Here is a 17,009-nt window from a genome sequence, read left to right on the forward strand (position 1 = left end):
TGCCTACAAGAGACCCATTTTAGACCTGAGGACACCTGCAGATTGAAAGTTAGGGATGGAGAACCATCTATCATGCTACTGGAATGTCAAAAGAAAGCTGGAGTAGCCATACTTAGACAAACTAGACTTTAAAACAAAGACTGTAACAAGAGATGAAGGAGGGCATTATATGATAATTAAGGGGTCTGTCCATCAAGAAAAGCTAACAATTGTAAACATTTATGCCCCCAACTTGAAACTCCCAAATATATAAATCAATTAATCACAAACATGAGTAAACTTATTGACAATAATGCCATAATTGTAAGAGACTTTAATACTCCATTTACAACAATGGATAGATTAGCTAAGCAGAAAATCTACACAGGAACAATGGTCTTGAATGACACACTGGATCAAATGGACTTAACAGATATATTCAGAACACTTCATCCTAAAGCAACAGAATACACATTCTTCTTGGGTGCATATGGAACATTCTCCAGAATAGATCACATATTGGGTGACAAATCAGCCTTCAACATGTACAAAAAGATTGAGATCTTACCATGCATATTTTCAGATCATAACACTATGAAACTTGAAATCAAACACAAGAAAAAATGTGGAAAGCTCTCAAATACATTGAGGATAAAGAACATCCTGCTAAAGAATGAGTGGGTCAACCAGGAAGTTAAAGAAGAAATTTAAAAATACGTGGAAACAAATGAAAATGAAAACATGACTGTCCAGACCCTTTGAGATGCATAAAAGGCAGTCCTAAGAGGAAAATACATTGCAATTCAGGTCTATCTCAAGCAGCAAGAAAGGTCCCAAATACACAACCAAACCTTACAACTAAAGGAGTTAGAAAAGGAGCAGCAAATTAAGTCGAAATCCAGCAGAAGAAGGGAAATAATAAAGACTAGAGCAGAATAAATGACTTAGGATCCAAAAAAGAAAAAACAAAACAAAACAGTACACCAGATCAATGAAACTAAGAGCTGTTTTTTTTAAGAGAATAAGGAAAATTGAAAACTACCTAGACAGACTTCTCAAAAATAAAAGAGTAAGGACCCAAACAGATAAAATCACAAATGAAAGTGGAGTGATCACAACCAACACCACAGAATTACAATTATAAGAGAATACTATGGAAAATTATATGCCAACAAAATGGACAATCTGGAAGAAATGAACAAAATTCCAGACACACACTACCAAAACACAAACAGGAAGAAACAGAAAATTTAACAAGCTCATAACCAGCAAAGAAATTGAATCGATTATCAAAAATCTCCCAACAAATAAGAGTCCTAGGCCAGATGACCCCCCAGGAGAATTCTACCAGGTATTTAAATAAGAATTAATACCTATTCTCCTAAAACTGTTCCAAAAAAATAGAAATGTAAGGAAAACTTCCAAACTCATTCTATGAATCTAGCTTCACCTTGATTGCAAACCCAGACAAAGACCCCACTAAAAACAAGAATTACAGGCCAATATCCCTGATGAACATGGATGCAAAAATCTCAACAAGATATTAATTGAATTCAACAGTACATCAAAAGAATTATTCACCATGATCAGTTGTGATTCATTCCTGGGCTGCAGGGCTAGTTCAATATTCACAAATCAATCAACATGATATACCACATTAATAAAAGAAAGGATAAGGGGCTCCTTGGTGGCTTAGTCAGTTGAGCATCCAACTTCGGCTCAGGTCATGATCTCGCGGTTTGTGGGTTTGAGCCCCACGTTGGGCTCTGTGCTGACAGCTTGGAGCCTGGAGCCTGCTTTGGATTCTGTGTCTCCCTCTCTCTCTGCCCCTCCCCCGCTTGTGCTCTGTCTCTCAAAAATGAATAAATGTAAAAAAAAATTGTTTTAATAAAAGAAAGAATAAGAACCATATGATATTTTCAATAGATGCAGAAAAAAAAATTTGACAAAATACATCATCATTTCTTGATAAAATCCTCAAGAAAGAAGGGATAGAAGGAACATACCTTAACATGATAAAAGCCATATATGAAAGACCCACCACTAATATCATCCTCAGTGGGGAAAAACAGAGCTTTCCCTCTAAATCAGGAACAAGACAGGGATGTCCACTCTCACCACTATTGTTCAACACAGTACTGGAAGTCCTAGCCTTGGCAATCAGAAAACAAAAAGAAATAAAAGAAATCCAAATCAGTAAGGAAGAAGTCAATCTTTCACTCTTCAAAGATGACATGATACTCTACATGGAAAACCTGAAGACTCCACCAAAAAACTGCTAGAGCTAATACATGAATTCAGGCAAGATGCAGGATATAAAATCAATGTACAGAAATTGGTTGCATTTTTATATACTAATAATGAAGCAGCAGAAAGAGATTTCAAGGAATTGATCACATTTACAATTGCACGAAAACCCATAAGATACCTAGGAATGAACCTAACCAAAGAGGTGAAATATCTGTGTGCTGAAAACGATATAAACCTTATGAAAGACATTGAAGAAGACACAAAGAAATGAAAAAAACATATCATATTCATGGATTGGAAGAACAAATATTGTTAAAATGTCTATGCTATCTAAATCTACACATTCAATGCAATCCTTATAAAAATAATACCGGCATTCTTCACAGAACTAAAACAAACAATTCTACAATTTGTATGGAACCACTAAAGACCCTGAATAGAGAAAGTAATGTTGAAAAAGAAAACCAAAGCTGGAGGCATCACAATCCTGGACTTTAACCTGTGTTACAAAGCTGTAAACATCAAGACAGTATGGTATTGGCACAAAAACAGACACATAGATCAATGGAGTAGGATAGAGAATCCAAAAAAGGATCCTCAAATATATGGCCAACTAATCTTTGACAAAGCAGGAAAGCATATCCAATGGAAAAAAGACAGTCTCTTTAACAAATGGTGCTGGGAAAACTGGCCAGCGACATGCAGAAGAATGAAATTAGACCACTTTCTTACACCACACACAAAAGTAAATTCAAAATGGATGAATGACCTAAATGTGGGACAGGAAACCATCAAACTCCTAGAGAAGAAAACAGGCAGCAAACTCTTTGACCTAGGGCACAGCAACTTCTTACTTGACATGTCTTCAGAGGCAAAGGAAATAAAAGCAAAAATGAACTTTTGGACCTCATCAAGATAAAAATCTTTTGAACAGCAAAGGAAACAGCCAACAAAACTAAAAGGCAACCAATGGAATTAGAGAAGATATTTGCAAATGAGATATCAGATAAAGGTTTAGTATCCAGAATTTATAAAGAACTTAACAAACTTAACACCCAAAAAAACAAATACTCCAGGGAAGAAATGGGAAGAAGACATGAAAAGACACTTTTCCAAAGAAGATATCCAGATGGCTAACAGACACATTAAAAAAAATGCTCAACATCATACATCATCAGAAATACAAATCAAACCACAATGGGATACCACTCCACACCTATCAGAATGGCTAAAATTAACAACTCAGAAAACAACAGATGTTGGTGAGGATTTAGAAAAAGGGGAAGCGTTTTGCACTGTTGGTTTGAATGCAAACTGGTGCAGCCACACTGGATAATAGTATGGAGTTTCCTCAAAAAATTAAAGATAGAACTACCCTATGATCTCATAGTTTATGGGTTCAAGCCCTGCATGGGGCTCTGTTCTGACAATTCACAGCCTGGAGCTTGCTTCTGATTCTGTGTCTCCTTCACTCTCTGACCCTCCCCTGCTCATGCTCTGTCTCTCTCTCTCTTTCTCAAAAATAAATGAACAAAATAATTTTTTAAGGATATAGTAAAGCATCATTGTAAATATACTCTGTTTAAAAAATAAAAATAAAATACAAATGAATAAAAATAGAACAAACCCATGACCCAGCAATTGCACTACTAGGAATTTATCCAAAGGATACAAAAATTCTGATTCAAAGGGGCACATGCACCCCAATGTTTATAGGAGCGCTATAAATAATTTCCATAGCAAAATTATGGATAGAGCGCAAATGTCCATCAACTCATACATACATACATACATACATACATACAGGAATACTACTCAGCAATGAAAAAGAATGAAATCTTGCCATTTGCAACAATGTAGATGGGACTAGAGTGTATTATGCTAAGCAAAATAAGTCAGAAAAAGACAGTTATCATATGATTTCACTCATATGAGGAACTTGAGAAACACAACAGATGAACAAAGAGGAAAGGAAGGACAAATAAGATAAAAACAGAGAGGAAGGCAAACTATGAGAGACCATTAAATACAGAGAACAAATTGAGGGTTGTCGGAGGGGAGGTAGGTGGGGAGATGGGTTAGATGGGTGATAGGTATTAAGGAGGGAACTTGTTGGATTGAGCACTGGGTGTCATATGTTACAAATGAATCACTGGGTTCTACTACTGAAGCCAAGACCACACCGTATGTTAACTAACTGAAAGAAAGAAAGAAAGAAAGAAAGAAAGAAAGAAAGAAAGAAAGAAAGAAAGAAAGAAAGAAAGGAAGAAGGAAGGAAGGAGGGAAGGAAGAAAGAAACAGAAGAAAGAAAGAAAGAAAGAAAGAAAGAAAGAAAGAAAGAAAGAAAGAAAGAAAGAAAGAAAGAAAGAAAGAAAGAAGAAAGAAAGAAACAGAGGAAGGAAGGAAGGAAGGAAGGAAGGAAGGAAGGAAGGAAGGAAGGAAGGAAGGAAGGAAGGAAGGAAGGAAGAAATGGATGCATGAGAAAAGGCTTCCTGCAGAGACAGCCATTCCTGAAGGTGTTGGTGAGCCCAGTGCATTCTGGGGCAGAGGAGGGGACAGGGCAGATCCCCTAGCCTGTCAGAATGGATCCAAAAAAGTCTTCAGGAAACTCCATCTTCTGAAACCTTCTTCCTAATAAATTTTCCTGTTCCCTTTCTGTTCCCTTTGGGACAAAATAAAGACATTACAACTGGGTTCACACAAAATTAACTGCTTCACAGTCCTTCAACACCTTCCAGCAGTAAGGGCAAAAGAGAGAGGGGCACCAAGAACTTGATTGTCCAGGGCCCCCTCCACTGCCCAGGCAGTTCTCCAGGTTTCCCATTAATGAAACATGCCCAGTTAGTGCTGCTGCCCCCAGGAGCCCCTGTCCTTAGCCTCCAAGAGCCTGAAACTGACTTCACTTTCCACTTTCTACTGTCCCACACTTTGAGCATGTGCCTCTGAAAGTCCCTGCCATGCCCTGTGGTGGGCAGCTCATGATTTCTAGCTCAGCACTGGATCTACATTCTGGCCCCAGGAATGCAGAATGTGAAGCAGCTCCAGAGCAAATACAAAGAGAGGAAAGGAAACTGCTGGTAGCCCAAAACTAACTTCCCCATCCCAGCAGTAGGGATCCCATTCTACCGCACAGACCTCTCACGCCTCTCCCTCCTCTGGCCTGGGACCCTAGCCCTCTCTAGAACACCACATGGAATGATCCTCTGACCTAAGGCTGTGACTGAGCCCTGGCACAGGGGCCTGGGATGGGCCCCTTTCTGATTCTCCAGCTAAGCACTCACCCAGTGCAAAAGCAGTCAGGATTTTCGCAGCCTCAGAGAGCAGGAACCCAGGCAGAAAGAAGCCAGCTAGCAGTAGCGCCTGCTGCCCCACCATGCTCGCTCCTGTCCCAGCTGCAGATTCCAGCCTGGTGCCCAGAGCCCTATGCTCTGTGCCTCTGTGTCCTGCACAGTGACCTGTGTGCGTGCCCTGGGACACACGCTGCCCTGGCTGCCAAGGAAGTGCGCTGGCAGGCAGCTTGGGAAGAGGTGAGAGGTGGATCCTGCCTGCCTTCTCTTCTGTTTGTCACTTCTGGCCCCTCTGCTCCGCCTCCTGGGTGCTTGCTCCACAGGCTATTAGGTCCTCACCCTCCCTAAGCTAAGGCAGCAGGAAAGAGGGGTTAGTGAGCTCTCCTTAACCCCTCTCTGTCCCTGGAATCACCACACTCTCCCCAGAGAAGATACTCTGAACCAGGAATGATAGAGACCTTAGGATGTCACTTCCAAGTGAGCTCCACCTTCAGGTGACTCAGACCCTTCTCCGTTTTAGTGACCTTTCCCCAAATGTTCCCACCTCCTAACTGCACTATTGACCTCATACTGTCATCCCCGTGCCCCATTTCCCCAGGTACCTGCTTAAAATCTCCGCGAGTCTTCCAATCTCAAGATCCCAGAAGCTGATTCCAAGAAGAAAATGACCTACACTTATTGCTCAGGGAGTTTCTTTGGGAAGTACCTACTGGTGAAAGTGCTAGTGTCCCCTACGTGTTAAATACCCCTGGAGGGCCAGGTCTTGACCTGAAGGACTGAACCTCTAAGGCTAAGTCTGTAATTCTGAATGGGCATGACAAAATAGGACTCGGTAGTGGGCACCAAGAAGTTCTATTCTTCTAAGTGTTTGAAATTTCTCATTAGAAACGTGTTAAAACTCTCCCAACCTATTACTCCACTTTCCCCTCATACTATATGATTACATGCATGCACATTCACAATTTTCATCTGTTCAGGTAGCATATCTTCCCACTGAAAACATTAATCTGCATTAGGGAGACACCATTTAATATTAATGTAATCACATTACTTTGTCTACAATCCTTATTTCAATCCCTCCAGTTGTGCACACAGTATCCTATGTTGTGACAGGAATTCTCTGGTGCAGGAGCCAATTCAGGATCATACATTGCATTTAGTTATCATGTGTATTTCATCTCCTTTAGTAAGGACTGGTTTCTCAACCCTTCTTTTTCTTTCATGTGATTGATATTTTAAGAGTACAAGCTGTTTATTTTCTATGATGGATCCCCAGTTGGGTTTGTTTGATGTTTTCTCAGAATACTTCAGGTTACTAGGGAGTTTGGTGGGAATACTACAAATGTGGTGTTGATTCCATCTCAGTGAATCTCAATGCGAAGCACATGATATTATTAGATGGTCCAATCATTAGAGATGATAACTCTATCCCTTATTTAAGGTGGTGTTCATCAAAATTCTTGACTGTAAAGCTGGTATTTTTTTTTCCCTATAATTAGGAAATCAGATTTGGGGAGACATTTTGAAACTGTGTAAATATTCTGTTCCTATCAAATTTCACTCACTCATTTTTATCAAGTGTTCTGTTTCTTACTTAAAGCAATTGTAGCTGTCATGGTGGCCAATTAGTGACTTTTAACTGCACTTTTTTTTGTTTTGTTTTGTTTTCCATGTGGCATTGTATTGTTACAAAACCTTTTCCTTTGTCCCTATCCACCTATCATCTATCTATTTTCTATCTGTGTCAATCTATTATCATTATTTATTCATCTCTCTGTATTTATTCAGTGGGGTATTATCTCTTTCTATTATCATGTATTGGGTTGCTGCTGTTGAAACTCAACCATTTTGGAGCTTTTCCTTTCTTTCTGGCACACAATTTCCAGACTCCACTCGAACTTTTTTTGTTTCTGTCTTCAAATCTTCCATTTCTCAAAGACACCTAATGGTATTTTAAAAAGTAGGTGTGGTTTGCAAAAGTGCTCATTGCTAATGAAGCACTGTTGTTCATAAATCCTTTTCAGTGGACAGTTATGAAATATATAGATACAGGATGGATATAAATATTACATATCTATATCACCATGTTTACATATAATTTGTGGGAAACTGTGAATCCATACTGATAATACCTTCAATTCCAGCACCACCACAGAGGTGATTTTCATCTCCTCCATTTCCACATTAGTAACTCCCCTTCTAAATTTAAGAAATCTACTTTCAAAATCCTTGGTATATTTACACATCTGCTCAATCATACTGAAAAAATGTTACCATGTACTAATCCATGAACTGTGAATATCAGTTCTACCCAATAGACTAATCAAAAAATAGGTTAGTCTAAAAGTAGACTTTTGCAGTTCATTTTTTCTTTAGATTGATGAGACATATATTCAAAGTACTGTGTTCAAAATGCAGTTGTGTTCCCTCATTTTTTTTTTTTGGTACAGTGCAATTATGTTACACGTTTGAAAATATTTTGAATTCATTTGTTTCTTTTTGTATTCTATTTTAGAGTTTTCTCCTCCATTTTTTTGTTATAAATAGAATTTTGTTATGAAAAATAATAACATGCCTACAAAGACCAAACTATGTAGACACAGAAATCTACAGACATGCCATTTGTTTCCTTGACCTTCACGCTATTCAAAAACAGCTTTATAGATAATCTATCACATGATTCTGATTTTTCATCCCTCTGCTTCTTTTTGCAACAGTATGCATATATAATTATATTTTCATTCTCTCCCTTTTTCTCTTTACTTAAAAATAAAAGTGAGCTTACTATATTTGTCTTTAGACTATTTTCTTTCTTACTTATCAGATTAGAATTCAGCCAACATTTGTCTAAAATTGTCTTGTTCATTGTAGTTTATAGGTATCTATGATCCCAATGTGTCCATGTACCAAGCTTCCTTCCTCAATTTTGACAGATTTTTTAAATGTTAAGAATAGGATTCGTCTCTCTGTGATGAAAATTATGAATACATTTAACCTACTTTTTCAATGGTATTTTTCTACTTGTGGTAATTTAGCTGTGTAAAAACATTTTACTATTGGCAAATTAGTTAGATTAGTTAACTTTTCTTTGTTACTTCAGCATATTTAAGTATATTTAAAAAGTCATTCCAAATACACAGGTCAAGATCATTCCATAGTAAGTACATATACATACCTCATTTTTCAACTCAGTATGCTGTCATTTTTTTATATTAAATATCTAATGTATTTAGAGTTTACTTTTAGATATGGTGTGAGATATGGATCAAATATTGTCTCTCTTCTAAAAGATTATCCTGTCATCTCAGCATTATTTGTTTGAACCACCATGCCATGTGCTATAAGCACAAGATAAACGGAACCCAGTCCCTGATCGTTAGGGTCTTATAGTTTCTAAATTGAGAGACATACATGTTAACAAGTAATTTCAACATATTAGGAAGAATGCTTTGAAAGAGAATATACAGGGAGCTCTGTTGTGAGGGCCAAAGTCAAGTGCAGCCACACTAATGTGAACACAATAAAGTTTGGTAGGAAGAACATGTAGAAGCTTTTTGTCCCAACAAGAGCAGAATGGCATTTCTGAGAGAGGACACAGTGTGGTCACTGATACAGAAGTACAGCACAGCACAATGTGTTGGGGTGGGTGTGACAAAGATTCCCTCCTTCACCAAATTTAGTCAGGATCCTCTGAATCCTCTTCTAGACTAGGGTTCCACCCTGGCCTGCTGCCCTGCCCTTGGTCTGCTGAACCCACTTTCAGCTTAGAATCTGCATCTTCCAAAATGCCCAGCATGATGCCTTTTGACAAATATGAAAGCAGTCAGTGTTGGCTGAATCAAATTGTTGAACTGGGTAAAATGCATTCATCTTAAGGACATTCACAATATGAAATCCGCTTTTCAGAAATAGCTAGTTCCTTGAGCTAAGTAGAAAGAAGTTTGCTTAAGACAACAAGTAATTCCATTTACCTCCTTTTGCACAGATAATTGGTTGACACTTAAACAAATAACCATCTCACAGCGCCTGCAATTAGGATATGATAAACCAAACAACAGAAGATTGACATGGGGGAAATCACATCCATGGAGCATTTAGTGTACCTAGTCACACAAAGAATCAATATGTGATCGTGGTTGGTGGTAAGGGTAGAAACACGTAAATGGAAGAATCACCACATAATGAAAAGAAACATAAACGACAGACTGAACTATATTTTGACATTCTAACACATACCTCCAAATATATGCATTTTAGATGTAGATCCTGAATATGTGTCATGTTCCATGCCCATGAAAGACCAACAAATTAAATATTTTGCCCATGTTTATTATTTTTTATGTTTTATATTGTAATTATGTAAAGCCCAGGTCCCACTCACAAAATAAATTGGATTAGGTCTGAATATGTGAAATTGATCCCTTGTCCTCTTCTTCAGGAAGTAAACCAAATTATCATGCATGCATATCTCCTCCTTCATCAAAACTGTATTAGCTCTACTATTTTGGAAATTACCAAAATGTGTTTGCATTTACAATTATATTTAAATGTAATAATACATTTTAAGGTAAACAATACAAAAGCACTTAAAAAACATCTCACATGTATACATTTTCAAATCAATTTTAAAGTATAATTTGTAGATACCTGGGGAAGATGGCGGCGTAGGAGGACGCTGGGCTCACCGCGCATCCTGCTGATCACTTAGATTCCACCTACACCTGCCTAAATAACTCCGAATATCACCAGAACACTAGCAGAATGGAGTCTCTGGAGTCAAGTGCAGACAAGAGGCACACAGAAGAGGGTAGGAAGGGTGGAGAGGCAGTGTGTGCTACACTGACTGGCAGGAGGGAGCCAGGGCAGAGGAGCAGTCTGCCAGTAAGTAGAGCCCCTGAGTCAGGCTGGCAAAAGTGGAGGGGATTGACGGAGTGTGTTCTGACAGCAATTGGGACTTAACATCTGGAAGGTTATAAGCTAACAGCTCTGCTCAGAGAACAGGAGGGCTGGAGGACAATGGGAGGGAGAGTTGTTGAGCCCCCGACGACAGAGCTCAGCTTGGTGGGGAACAAAGGCTCTCGCCAGCGCCATCTCCCTCAACCATTCCCCAGCCAAAATCCTAAAGGGAACCAGTTCCTGCCAAGGAACATGCTGGCACCACGCAAACCCAAAAACTGTGCTTCTGCGGATCCATGCCTCCAGTGGGTCTGACTCCCTCCCGGTGCTGCAGGGCCCCTCCCGAAGCGGATATCCGAAGGAAAAGCGAGCTGAGCCTCCCCCTCCCACCCCTGTGCACCTTGCTGATCCATCCCAGCTACTATGCCAGATCCCCAGCACCACAAGCCTGGCAGTGTGCAAGTAGCCCAGATGGGCCATGACACCCCACAGTGAATCCCGCCCCTAGAGAGGGGAAGAGAAGGCACACACCAGTCTGACTGTGGCCCCAGCGGTGGGCTGGGGGCAGACATCAGGTCTGACTGTGGCTCCGCCTACCAATGCAAATTATTCAAGACAGCACAGGGGAAGTGTCCTGCAGTTCCGCATCACTCCAGGGACTATCCAAAATGATGAAACGGAAGAATTCCCCTCAAAAAAACGTCCAGGAAATAACGACAGCTAATGAACTGATCAAAAACCATTTAAACAATATAAAGTGAATTTAGAATAGTAGTCATAAAATTAATCTCTGGGCTTGAAAACAGTATAGAGGACAGCAGAGAATCTATTGCTACAGAGATCAAGAGACTAAGGAACAGCCAGGAGGAGCTAAAAAATGCTATTAATGAGCTGCAAAATAAAATGGAGATGACCACGGCTCGGATTGAAGAGGCAGAGGAGAGAATAGGTGAACTAGAAGATAAAATTGTGGGAAAAGAAGAAGCTGAGAAAAAGAGAGATAAAAAAAAATCCAGGAATATGAGGGGAAAATTAGAGAACTAAGTGATGCACTAAAGAGAAATAATCTACGCATAATTGGTATTCCAGAGGAGGAAGAGAGAGGGAGAGGTGCTGAAGGTGTAATTGAAGAAATCATAGCTGAGAACTTCCCGGATCTGGGGAAGGAAAGAGGCATTGAAATCCAAGAGGCACAGAGAACTCCCTTCAGACGTAACTTGAATCGATCTTCTGCACGATGTATCATAGTGAAACCGGCAAATTACAAGGATAAAGAGAAAATTCTGAAAGCAGCTAGGGATAAACGTGCTCTAACATATAAAGGGAGACCTACAAGACTCGTGACTGATCTCTCTCCTGAAACTTGGCAGGCCAGAGGGGAATGGCAGGAGATCTTCAATGTGATGAACAGAAAAACTATGCAGCTGAGAATCCTTTATCCAGCAAGTCTGTCATTTAGAATAGAAGGAGAGATAAAGGTCTTCCCAAACAAACAAAAACTGAAGGAATTTGTCACCACTAAACCAGCCCTACAAGAGATCCTAAGGGGGATCCTGTGAGACAAAGTATCAGAGACATCACTACAAGCATGAAACCTACAGACATCACAATGACTCTAAACCCATATCTTCCTATAATAACACTGAATGTAAACGGACTAAATGCGCCAACCAAAAGACATAGGGTATCAGAATGGATACAAAAACAAGACCCATCTATTTGCTGTCTACAAGAGACTCATTTTAGACCTGAGGACACCTTCAGATTGAGAGTGAGGGGATGGAGAGCTATGTATCATGTCACTGGAAGTCAAAAGAGGACTGGAGTAGTCATACTTCTATCAGACAAACTAGACTTTAAATTAAAGGCTGTAACAAGAGATGAAGAAGGGCATTATATAATAATCACAGGGTCTGTCCATCAGGAAGAGCTAACAATTATAAATGTCTATGTGCTGAATACGGGAGCCCCCAAATATATAAAACAGTTACTCACAAACATAAGCAACCTTATTGATAAGAATGTGGTAATTGCAGGGGACTTTAACACTCCACTTACAGAAATGGATACATCATCTAGACACACGGTCAATAAAGAAACAAGGGCCCTGAATGATGCATTGGATCAGATGGACTTGACAGATATATTTAGAACTCTGCATCCCAAAGCAACAGAATATACTTTCTTCTCAAGTGCACATGGAATATTCTCCAAGATAGATCACACACTGGGTCACAAAACAGCCCTTCATAAGTATACAAGAATTGAAATCATACCATGCATACTTTCAGACCACAATGCTATGAAGCTTGAAATCAACCACAGGAAAAAGTCTGGAAAACCTCCAAAAGCATGGAGGTTAAAGAACACCCTACTAACGAATGAGTGGGTCAACCAGGCAATTAGAGAAGAAATTAAAAAATATATGGAAACAAACGAAAATGAAAATACAACAATCCAAACGCTTTGGGATGCAGCGAAGGCAGTCCTGAGAGGAAAATACATTGCAATCCAGGCCTATCTCAAGAAACAAGAAAAATCCCAAATACAAAATCTAACAGCACACCTAAAGGAAATAGAAGCAGAACAGCAAGGACAGCCTAAACCCAGCAGAAGAAGAGAAATCATAAAGATCAGAGCAGAAATAAACAATATAGAATCTAAAAAAACTGTAGAGCAGATCAACGAAACCAAGAGTTGGGTTTTTGAAAAAATAAACAAAATTGATAAACCTCTAGCCAGGCTTCTCAAAAAGAAAAGGGAGATGACCCAAATAGATAAAATCATGAATGAAAATGGAATTATTACAACCAATCCTTCAGAGATACAAGCAATTATCAGGGAATACTATGAAAAACTATATGCCAACAAACTGGACAACCTGGAAGAAATGGACAAATTCCTAAACACCCACACCCTTCCAAAACTCAATCAGGAGGAATTAGAAAGCTTTAACAGACCCATAACCAGAGAAGAAATTGAATCAGCCATCAAAAACTCCCAACAAATAAGAGTCCAGGACCAGATGGCTTCCCAGGGGAGTTCTACCAGACGTTTAAAGCAGAGATAATACCTATCCTTCTCAAGCTATTCCAAGAAATAGAAAGGGAAGGAAAACTTCCAGAGTCATTCTATGAAGCCAGTATTACTTTGATTCCTAAACCAGACAGAGACCCAGTAAAAAAAGAGAACTACAGGCCAAAATCCCTGATGAATATGGATGCAAAAATTCTCAATGAGATACTAACAAATAGAATCCAACAGCTTATAAAAAGAATTATTCACCATGATCAAGTGGGATTCATTCCTGGGATGCAGGGCTGGTTCAACATTCGCAAATCAATCAACATGATACGTCACATTAATAAAAGTAAAGATAAGAACCATTTGATCCTGTCAATCGATGCAGAAAAGGCATTTGACAAAATTCAGCAAAGTTTCTTAATAAAAACCCTCGAGAAAGTCGGGATAGAAGGAACATACTTAAAGATCATAAAAGCCATTTATGAAAAGCCCACAGCTAACATCATCCTCAATGGGGAAAAACAGAGCTTTTTCCCTGAGATCAGGAACACGACAGGGATGTCCACTCTCACCGCTGTTGTTTAACATAGTGTTGGAAGTGCTAGCATCAGCAATCAGACAACAAAAGGAAATCAAAGGCATCAAAATTGGCAAAGATGAAGTCAAGCTTTCACTTTTTGCAGATGACGTGATATTATACATGGAAAATACGACAGACTCCACCAAAAGTCTGCTAGAACTGATACATGAATTCAGCAAAGTTGCAGGATATAAAATCAATGTACAGAAATCAGTTGCATTCTTATACACTAACAATGAAGCAACAGAAAGACAAATAAAGAAACTGATCCCATTCACAATTGCACCAAGAAGCATAAAATACCTAGGAATAAATCTAACCAAAGATGTACAAGATCTGTATGTGAAAACTACAGAAAGCTAATGAAGGAAATTGAAGAAGATATAAAGAAATGGAAAAACATTCCGTGCTCATGGGTTGGAAGAATAAATATTGTCAAAATGTCAATACTACCCAAAGCTATGTACACATTCAATGCAATCCCAATCAAAATTGCACCAGCATTCTTCTCAAAACTAGAACAAGCAACCCTAAAATTCATATGGAACCACAAAAGGCCCCGAATAGCCAAAGTAATTTTGAAGAAGAAGACCAAAGCAGGAGGCATCACAATCCCAGACTTTAGCCTCTACTACAAAGCTGTAATAATCAAGACAGTATGGTATTGGCACAAAAACAGACACATAGACCAATGGAATAGAATAGAAACCCCAGAACTAGACCCACAAACGTATGGCCAACTCATCTTTGACAAAACAGGAAAGAACATCCAATGGAAAAAAGACAGTCTCTTTAACAAATGGTGCTGGGAGAACTGAACAACAACATGCAGAAGATTGAAACTAGGCCACTTTCTCACACCATTCACAAAAATAAATCAAAATGGATAAAGGACCTGAATGTGAGACAGGAAACCATCAAAACCCTAGAGGAGAAAGCAGGAAAAGACCTCTCTGACCTCAGCCGTAGCAATTTCTTACTTGACACATCCCCAAAGGCAAGGGAATTAAAAGAAAAAATGAACTGCTGGGACCTTATGAAGATAAAAAGCTTCTGCACAGCCAGGGAAACATCCAACAAAACTAAAAGGCAACCAACGGAATGGGAAAAGATATTTGCAAATGACATATCGGACAAAGGGCTAGTATCCAAAATCTATAAAGAGCTCACCAAACTCCACACCCGAAAAACAAATAACCCAGTGAAGAAATGGACAGAAAACATGAATAGACACTTCTCTAAAGAAGACATCCGGATGGCCAACAGGCACATGAAAAGATGTTCAACGTCGCCTCTTATCAGGGAAATACAAATCAAAACCACACTCAGATATCACCTCACGCCTGTCAGAGTGGCCAAAATGAACAAATCAGGAGACTATAGATGCTGGTGAGGATGTGGAGAAATGGGAACCCTCTTGCACTGTTGGTGGGAATGCAAACTGGTGCAGCCACTCTGGAAAACAGTGTGGAGGTTCCTCAAAAAATTAAAAATAGACCTACCCTCTGACCCAGCAATAGCACTGCTAGGAATTTACCCAAGGGATACAGGAGTACTGATGCATAGGGGCACTTGTACCCCAATGTTTATAGCAGCACTCTCCACAATAGCCAAATTATGGAAAGAGCCTAAATGTCCATTAACTGATGAATGGATAAAGAAATTGTGGTTTATATACACAATGGAGTAATACATGGCAATGAGAAAGAACGAAATATGGCCCTTTGTAGCAACGTGAATGGAACTGGAGAGTGTGATGCTAAGTGAAATAAACCATACAGAGAAAGACAGATACCATATGTTTTCACTCTTATGTGGATCCTGAGAAACTTAACAGAAACCCATGGGGGAGGGGAAGAAAAAAAAAAAAAGAGGTTAGAGTGGAAGAGAGCCAAAGCATAAGAGACTCTTAAAAACTGAGAACAAACTGAGGGTTGATAGGGGATAGGAGGGATAGGAGGGTGGGTGATGGGTATTGAGGAGGGCACCTTTTGGGATGAGCACTGGGTGTTGTATGGAAACCAATTTGACAATGAATTTCATATATTGGAAAAAAAAAAAACGTTGGTGGTTAAGGCACAGTTTTTCTGGTATATGTTTCTAGGAACTGTATGTAATTCCCAAGGGATTTCCACATAGAGGGATATTCTCTGCCACATTATGGTGGCAGATGGATGCTCTCTAAATCAACAAAGTCTTGGGAATGTCTATAGTCACTGGACCCGAGGCCAAGAGCCTCACGTGAAGGTCCAGCTTCCCTTCTAGAGGTCTCCATGACTACATATTCAGAGGTGGGAAACCTGAGAAGAGAATTGTGGGAAGTGAAAAACACAGCATCATCTGTGGCCAAAGACAGCTTCCTGGTCTGAGCAGCAAAGGAGGTGCTCTCCCAGGACAGACTCAGGACAGAGACCACGAGTGGAGTCCTGGGAGAGCCACCCCTGCCTAACTGCTGGACAGAGGCCAGGCTTCCTGAACTGAGAAGTGAGGTGAGAAGGAGATACAAGAGGAAGACTCATAATGGAAGAACTGGCCACTATGTTATGTCATATCATGAAATTTAAATTAAGAAAAGGTAGAGAGACTGACAAGTGTCCAAACAGCAATGATGAAGTAAACATGGCCCTGTGCGAAGGACAGGGAGTGGGGAGGAAGGTGGGCTGCCTGCTAAAGCTTTGGGTCTGAGTGAGGAGTCCATTGATGAGGGGCAAGTCAAGAAGCCAAGATCAAATTCACAGGCATAGAAAGTAGAACAGGGATTGATGGAGATTCGGGTGGAGGGGAGCATATATATGAGGAATCACTGATCAGCGTGGAGTTAGTTTACTCTGGAATGATGAAAACTGTTCTGGAATGAGTGGTAGAGATGTTTGCAGTGTAATGACAATGGCTAAATGCCACTGACTGCATACTTAATGGTAAAAATGGCAAATTTTATATAATGTATATTTTACCACAATTTAAAGGAGAATCCCAAGAATCCTTCACAAGAC

General features: G+C 39.6%; 1 protein-coding gene across 4 annotated transcripts in view; it reads right to left on the reverse strand.

Moving 5' to 3' along the window:
- LOC131504748 (UDP-glucuronosyltransferase 3A2-like) overlaps nt 1-5,751 on the reverse strand; it is a 47,142-nt gene extending 41,391 nt beyond the window's left edge. The window contains exons 1-2 of one of the 4 annotated variants that reach the window (XM_058717450.1): nt 5,511-5,615; nt 2,021-2,131 (exon numbers count right to left, since the gene is read on the reverse strand). Coding sequence is in view for 3 of the 4 variants with exons in the window: in XM_058717457.1 (XP_058573440.1) it covers nt 5,511-5,604 (94 nt within the window). In the remaining variant the exon portion in view is untranslated. Of the gene's footprint in view, nt 1-2,020; nt 2,132-5,510 lie in introns of all 4 variants that reach the window. The other 3 variants (XM_058717457.1, XM_058717444.1, XM_058717435.1) reach the window with 3 other exon arrangements.
- Between the last annotated feature and the right edge of the window lie 11,258 nt (nt 5,752-17,009).

This window comes from Neofelis nebulosa, chromosome 1 (genome assembly GCF_028018385.1).
Source record: "Neofelis nebulosa isolate mNeoNeb1 chromosome 1, mNeoNeb1.pri, whole genome shotgun sequence".
Taxonomy (NCBI): domain Eukaryota; kingdom Metazoa; phylum Chordata; class Mammalia; order Carnivora; family Felidae; genus Neofelis; species Neofelis nebulosa.